The 8,675-nt window shown below is 41.5% G+C and overlaps 1 protein-coding gene across 1 annotated transcript; it reads right to left on the bottom strand.

The window, feature by feature from the left end:
* Nucleotides 1–5,308: 5,308 nt before the first annotated feature.
* On the bottom strand, nt 5,309–7,692 carry LOC110875939. The gene is made up of 3 exons (XM_022124131.1): nt 7,619–7,692; nt 6,194–7,548; nt 5,309–6,078 (listed from the first exon to the last, which is right to left on the bottom strand). The coding sequence occupies exons 1-3, from the start codon at nt 7,690–7,692 to the stop codon at nt 5,309–5,311; spliced, it is 2,199 nt and encodes a 732-aa protein (XP_021979823.1).
* Nucleotides 7,693–8,675: the final 983 nt, after the last annotated feature.

Consider the following 8,675-nt stretch of genomic DNA (forward strand, 5'->3'; position numbering starts at 1 on the left):
ATTGTTTCGAACAGGTACATCCCAGAAACTTCGTCCCCTTATACGATACGAGTGAACCCATTTAACCCATAATGATTCCCTATGAGTCAAAAGGCTCCAAATATGCGATACCATAAGAGCGTTATTCATGTCATAAATTCTTCGAATGCCTAAGCCACCTTCTTTTTTAGGCAAACAAACACGGCTCCATTTAACTTTAGCTTTACCTTTGATATTGTTTCCTTGAGCCCAGAGGAATCTTCGCATCCTATCTTCAAGATCATGGATAATTCTCTTTGGTAAGATCAGAACCGACGACCAATATACATGCATAGATGCTAAAACTGAACGAATAAGTTGAAGCCGACCAGCAAAGGACAAGCTTTTTGCTTTCCAATCAGTAATTCTCAATTCCAGATTTTCAACAAGCTTTTTACAATCCGAGTAGTTTAACCGAGACGATATAAGCGGGACACCAAGATACCGAACCGGAAGAACACCCTCGTCAAACTGCATGATGGCTTGAATTTGGACTTTAATATGATTCGGAACTCCACCAAAAAAAGCTGTACTCTTAGTTATGCTCGGGACTAAGCCCGACATATTTTTAAATATATTCAACGATTCATGAATGACAGCCGCTGACTGAGGATCACCACGAGCAAACAAGAAAAGATCATCTGCAAAACATAAGTTAATGATTCTTTGCTCTTCACATTTATGATGGAATCGAAACCCTGTAGACTCATCAACTTGCTTTTTCAGGATCAATGTAAGCACTTCCATTACCAATGTAAATAGGTATGGCGACATAGGATCACCTTGTCGTAACCCCCGTTTGCCCTTAAAATAACCATGCAGATTACCGTTTATCGCCAGAGAAAATGTAGTCGAAGTGACACATGCCATGACCCATTTGATCATCTGTCGGTGAAAACCAAACCCGTGAAGAATCTTTTCCAAGAACCCCCAGTCAACCGTATCATACGCCTTCTGAATATCAACTTTAAAAGCACACCTCGGGGGACCATGATTCTGATGATAGTTATGCATTAACTCCTGAGTTAGGAGAATGTTATCTGATATCTTTCTACCCGGAATGAAAGCGGACTGATTAATATTAACTATATCTCCGAGGCCCTCTTTTATACGAGTGGTGATGATCTTGCTTATACACTTATAAAGAGTATTACAGCAAGAAATAGGCCTATAGTCCGTTACCGTCTCAGGAGTCTTGACCTTCGGAATTAGAGAAATTACCGTGTGGTTTAGTTGACTAAGGAGCTTGCCATTCAAAAAGAAATCCTGAATCGCTAGGCAGACATCTTTACCCACTATATCCCAAGCCTTTTTAAAGAAAATAGAAGTATAACCATCTGGTCCTGGAGCCTTATTACCGGCAATGGAGAACATAGCATCTTTGATTTCACCTTCAGTCACTACCCGAATCATATTATTTGCTTTCCCAACCGACAGTTTATTGCGAAACATATCCATATTAGGACTAATCGTCACATGGCCAACACTCCCGAAGAAGTTAGAAAAATGATCAACGAATGCTTGGGCCGCCTTACCCCCCTCGTGTAAAGATCCTCCAGAGTCTCGAATTGATAGAATACGGCTACGATGATTCTTAGCTTTGACAACATTATGGAAATATTTCGTGTTCGAATCCCCCAAATTCAGCCAATCGACTTTCGATTTCTGTTGTAAGAACATAGCTTCATCGTGGATAGCATCCTTATACTTTTGAAGAAGAATACTATGATTTGCAATAATGCTCTCATTCGCCGGATTCCGATCCATGTCAATCTGACATTCATCTAGCTCTTTTCTAGCCTTCGTCACATTTTCATGCAAATTTCCTTGCTGAATGAATAGTCTGCGCATGGGGGTTTTTAGGAGTTTAAGCTTGATAACAACTTGATACATGTGAAATCCCATAATTTCTTTATTCCAAATCAGCTTTACCGCATCAATAAAACCGTGCTTATCCGCAATCAAGTTCACAAATTTAAACGGTTTTGGTTTCTCTCTAGATATACCCGGTAGCTTGAGTATACAAGGTGCATGATCCGAGACCCGAAAAGGATGAAAATAGGCTCCCGCATTTGGAAAATCCGTAATATAGTTTATATTACACATGATTCGGTCTAATTTCTTAAAAATAGTGCCACCTCGCTGCTGATTATTCGTCCAAGTGAAGTGAAGACCTGTGCTATTCACATCAAAAACCTCGATGGAATTGACACATTCTTTAAACTCCCTAGAACCGATGTTACATTTTGACGTACCAGCACTCGAATCATCAAGAAATAAAGAGGCATTGAAATCCCCCATAATAGCCCACGGCTTGTCCTTCATAAAAACATTATGACCACATAAATTTTGCCACAGGATCCTTCTATTCATATAATGATTTTCCGCATATACAAACGAACAGAATAAAGATTTTTTATCCAGCTTAAATATCACTTGAGTATGAATAACCTGATCAGATTGCGAGAGGACCATAACATCAACAACATTCGGATCCCACCCAAGCATGATCCTTGTCCCTTTCAAACAGCAACTAGCATTCGTAGTCCATAACCACGAGTTGAAAACCTTTTGACAAACCTTTGAAACATTAGAGATGTCTACATGCGTCTCCATGATGGCACAAACATGAACATGATTATCCACAACTACCCTGCGAACCTCCTTCTGTTTGAGGGAGCGGTTCAACCCCCTTATATTCCATGAAGCAATACTACCCATTAAAACCCGCTAGACCGGATGTGCTTGCATCCTCAGATTGGTTACCAATTTTGGTTGCCATGTATTTAGGAATGTCCGATAATAGACTATCCACATCTGTATCATCCACCATTACCTCGTCCGTGTTGTTACTCTTGCCCTTCGATTTTAAGACGGCAGCCCCATCAACACCGATATCCCCATTTACGTCATCCATAATTTCCGCATCGGCTCCTAAAACATCAAACGGATTTGAAGTTGTGATTCGTTTCAGAGTTCCATTTGAATTGGTTGTTTTTGCCTTAGGCTTTACAACCGGCCGGTAGGTAAACTTCGGCTTCTGGTTCTTGATATTCACACCTTGACCATTAAATCTTTTCGTTTTCACACCAGGTTCTTGGAATTCATTATTGGGTTTGGCATTAACGTCATTGTTAACCTGAATAGGAATCTTTGGGCATGAATTATCTTCATGTCCAAAGACACAGCATGACGAGCATCTCATAGGTTCCCAGTCATAATCCACTTTTACCTCGACTTTTGTATGACCACTTCCATCCAAGGAAGGAATAGCAACCGTTATGCTTTTCTTTATCTCCTTATCAGCGTGAATCTCGACCATTGCTCTAGCAAAACTGCTCCTCCCCCATGATTCAGCACACATAGTTGCCGTGTACGAATCCAACATCTTCGGATTACCTATCTTGGAAGCCAACAAGCTCAACCCGTCCTCCGTGAACGCTGTCAGCGGTATATCATGCATTTTGATCCAAACCGGAACAGTTTTTATATCCTGCTTCTCCACTATCACATTCGGGGACCATTCATTTAAGATTATCGGCACATTCCTGATGGTCCACGGCCCATCCTCCATTAGTTTATCCATTCCCTCTTTTGATTTGAACTTGAAGAAAAAGAAGCCCTTCGCGTTCATCATAAGCTTCAGGAGACCATACTTCACCCAATTCTTCTTAGCAAAAAAATCCACAACCGGAAAAGCTAAACGTTTCCCCAAGAAATATCCGTATAGCGTGTTTTCATATCTCTCGTGCACCTGTTTCACCGAAGAGAGCGGGATTACAACATCAGCTCCTTCTACTGTTTCGTTGGATTCCATCGGCCTAAAGTTTACTTTCACCGGTTCCTTCTTATTTTTGACCGCATTTGCAAAAGACATAGGCGCCCCCCCATGATTCACTGTTGAAGTTCCAATACCTATCTCCGCCGCCGGCTTTTCCACGTTTTGGGATTCAGCGAATGGCTTATTCACCTGACTCTCATCACTCCAAATATCCGATTGTTTCCGTGCACCCAAGTTCACATAGCTACCAGATTTGTCAAAAAGGTTTTCCACCGGAACGGATATCTTGGCTAATCCATCTAGGATCGATACATCAGAAGTTGAAAACATACCACGTCTTGGAAGCTTTATGTTGCCGTCAACATTAGTAACTCTTAACCCTATTCCATGTTTTGAAGGCACATCCCTAGACTCACTCCCAGACCCATCCGAATTATTCCCCATGCAGATGTTCCACGTAGAACCTCAAGTGCAGCTTTTACGAAGAACAATGATAAACAACTCTCTCAACCAAACTAGATTCGAACCATGCAAACCAAGAAGGCAAGAATACCGAAAACAAGCAGCCGAAAACCGAAAACCAAACCCTAATTCCTAACCTTAGAATCAAAAATCCACCCTTAATCGATTAAACCAGAGTTATTGATCTAGCTAAATTAAACTCAGTTAACCGCAATCAATAACAACCAATTTAATAAATCAGGGTTTGAAGATTGATGTCTAAGGCGGCGATTTGAAAACAGAAACGAAACAAGAACCCTAATTAGATCGGTCACTATTGCTAACGAGTTCGTTATAGAATTTTGAATGGATCAAACTTCTAATCACAGACTGTTATACATTAGATCACGAAGAAATCAAGGTTTCATGAGGAACAAAAAATCGCCAGAAGGAGAGAGAACATTAGGGTTTTCATCAATCAGTTAATTTTGTTGATATAGACTCTCATGATCATCTTTTTTTCGAATGTAAGTTCTCTGCTCATGTTTGGTCATTGGTTCGCTCTAAGGTTGGAATGGATACAGTGGATCCTAAATGGAGCTCGATTGTGAATTGGTTAATGTCAAGACGAAGATTGAAGACGGCGGCTAGTTTTGTTGAGTGGATTCTCGTGGGAGCTACGGCATACACTATATGGCAAGAACGTAATGCGAGACTTTTCAAAAACCAAACAAGACCGCCGGACTCCCTAAGTGAAGTAATTTTAACGACTGTCCGATATAAACTCATGGGTATGAAGTTCAAGCCGTGTGCTAGTGTTAGGCGTTTGATGGGAGCCTGGGAGATTCCGGATGATGTTTTGAAGAATGATGGAGGCTAAGTAATTTAGTGTTTTTTTTTGCTTGGGTTGCTAGATGGGTGTCTAGTTGTTTCTGTTCTTGTTATTGGTTTTGTTTTGGATTTTGGCTTACGTTCGCGGGGCATGTCTCGCGAATGAACTAGTGAGGGTGTTTCCTCTCTACTTGTGTTTTTTAGTTTGTGAATATATAAAATCACCGGGGTAACCCTTTACCCAAAAAAAAAAAAAAGGTTTCGAAGCTTTTTTACCACTGAGAGCTTCGGAATACCTACAATGTTTTTGCTCCATTCAGCCATAACACACTCCTTAAAACCATCCTTAGTAGCAATGAAATTAGCAAACTTGAAAGGTTTTGGCTTTGGCCGAACCTCTCTAGCCGTTTTCAAAATACATGGTGTGTGGTCTGACAACCGGTAAGGGTGATAAACCACATGAGCATTCGGGAAATCATCTAGGAAAGTTACATTACCCATCACCCGATCAATCTTCTTTAGGACGCCTATTCCATCTCTAGGTTTTTGGTTCCACGTAAAATGAAGACCATGGCCTGGAATATCTAGCAACTCATTATGTTGAACACATTCAAAAAAGTCCCTCATACCTATCGTAGGAGTGGAGGATCCATGCAAACAATCATCCATATAAAGGGCCGAGTTGAAATCCCCCATCACAATCCACGGTTGATTCCTGACTACCAACCTATGCTTGCATAGGTCTTGCCATAAAACCCGTCGTTCTTGGTAAGTATTCTTAGCATAGACAAAAGACACAAACAAAACTTTGGAATCGATGTTAGACTTAAGCTGGACATGCATAACCTGGTCTGTTTGAGCTAGCATCATAAGCTGGATACGATCATCATTCCATCCCACAATGATTCTGGTCCCTTTGTTACATACCCCTCCATTGGACGTCCATTCCCACTTTTTAAACACTCTACCACACACTTTCGAAAGCTTTGAAACCTCCACGTGAGACTCTAAGATAGCACAAACATTTAAATGATTTTCTTTAACTATTTGCTGAACCTCCCTTTGTTTCAGGGGCCGGTTCAAGCCCCTTATATTCCAGGCAGCTATGCTATCCATAAAAACCCATATCAACGGGAGTGCTTGCCCCCTTAGAACGATCATTCTTTGTATTCATACTCATAAAAGACGAAACTTCCGTTTGGATAGGATCAACAAAACCCTCCTCCTCAGCATTACTCTGATTTGGTTGTTTTGAACTCTTAACAACTCGGCTACTCCCTGTTCCATCAATCTTCTCATAAATCGGATCCTCAGAATACAGCTCATTTAATGTACCTGATTTCAAAGAATCATCTGCTAGACTTTCAAACTTATTTTGAGTGTCCACAGGATAGGACACTCTTATGGCTTCCGGCTGGTCTTTCGTTCCTGAGGCACTAGCACCCGTAGAATTAGACTTAGGCTTGTACATGAACTTCGGCTTTTGTTTTTTCTGTGGAAAACCATACTTTGCTGTTTTCCTTTTATCCATAATGTACCCCTCCTCATCAATAATAACCTGTTTTGCTTTATCCTTCGGAGTTCTCGGGCATGACAAATTATTATGGCCAAATAAACGACAAGTATCACATCGATGTGGTTTCCACTCGTACTCTATTTTAATGTTTTCCTTTACAAAACCCTCTTCATCCATCTTTGGAATAGCAACGACTACTTGATTCTTCAATTCGTTTTCTGCATTTATCTCCACCAAAGCACGAGCATAACTGGTCCGACCCCAATTATCAATACACATATCAGCTGTATAAGCGTCTAACCTCTTTGGAACACCAACTTTCGAAGCCAGAAGACTAAGACCATCATCCGTATAAACAGCAAGAGGAACATTATGAAGCTTGATCCAAACAGGAACAGATTTAATACCATCCTTCTTTAAACTGATTGTCGGACCCCATACATTCAGGAATAACGGCATCTTACGTATCAACCATGGACCCCCCTCAAGAACTTTATTCATACCCTCCTTAGAGTCAAATTTGAAAAAGAAAAATCCATCTGAGTTCATCATAGCCTTTACAAAACCATACTTCGCCCAAACATTCTTAACATAATATTCGACTATCGGAAACGGTAATCTATCACCAAGAAAATAACCATATAGAACGTTTCCAAATTTCTTTTGTACCTGTCGAACAACTTCTTTCGGAATCACCACATCAGCCTCCTCCACCGTCTCCGTAGATTCCAGGAGTCTGAAATTAACCTCACGTTTCCCTCTCGTATTGAGCTTAACCCTATCCGCATATGTAACCTGAGGAGAGCTATTAGGGTTCGAACTCTCTCCTACAACATGCACAACATCAGGTTTAGCGACATCATGACCATCGGCTTTAATATCAACTGGAACTGTGATCTTGGTAAGTTCATCTATGACGTTAACTATCTTCGGTCCCTGTTGATGATCAGACAAAACACCCCTACGCGGACAGAATGTTTTTGCCGTCAATGTTCAACAACCTAGTAGCAAAACCCTTATTAGGGTTTGACGAGGACGACAGAATATCCGGCGGCTTAACATGTCTGGCATCCATATCCGACGGCTTGAACTGACTATAATCCATACCACACAAAATCTAGAAGCATGCAACGAGCAGTGAATACGAACGAAAAAGGAATACCCAGCGAAATTGGCAACAAACCCTAGCAGGAAAACGAAACCAAGAACTAACCCTAATCCTGACGTCGAAAGATTAGTAACCACGGTGAAGTCTAGTATCCTTACTCAGAAGGAACGACAACACCACAATAGCTAACCCAAATCAATCAAGAAGAAGATCAGCAAGAACGAACGAACGAACAAGAAAGCTAGGGTTTCTCTTGATCTCCAATTTCGCCCAGAGCCATTATCCCTAACCAATCCATTATTAGGGTATCATCAGCTGAGAGTCCGGGATGAGGACGTCTCTAAAACCGCTTTCAGAACTCGCTACGGTCACTACGAGTTTCTCGTCATGCCATTTGGGTTAACGAACGCACCTGCCGTATTTATGGACCTTATAAACAGGGTGTGCAAACCCTATCTAGACAAGTTCGTCATCGTTTTCATCGACGACATTCTGATTTACTCCAAGAGTCAAGAGGAGCACGAACAGCACCTACGATTGATTTTGGAACTTCTTCGAAAGGAACAATTGTACGCCAAGTTTTCTAAATGCGACTTCTGGCTTCGTGAAGTCCACTTCTTAGGCCATGTGGTGAACAGGGATGGGATTCATGTCGATCCATCCAAGGTAGATTCGATCAGGAACTGGTCTGCACCGCGTACACCGACAGAAATACGCCAATTCTTGGGTTTGGCGGGTTACTACAGGCGATTCATCAAAGACTTTTCGAAGATAGCACAACCGCTTACGCTACTGACACAGAAAGGTGTCACCTACCGTTGGGGTAATGCGCAGGAAACCGCTTTCCAGTACCTAAAGGATAGGCTTTGCAGCGCACCTATTCTCTCATTGCCAGAGGGCACGGATGATTTTGTGGTTTATTGTGACGCATCGATACAGGGTCTTGGTTGCGTATTGATGCAGCGGGATAAAGTTATAGC

This window comes from Helianthus annuus, chromosome 8, assembly GCF_002127325.2.
Source record: "Helianthus annuus cultivar XRQ/B chromosome 8, HanXRQr2.0-SUNRISE, whole genome shotgun sequence".
NCBI classification, from domain to species: domain Eukaryota; kingdom Viridiplantae; phylum Streptophyta; class Magnoliopsida; order Asterales; family Asteraceae; genus Helianthus; species Helianthus annuus.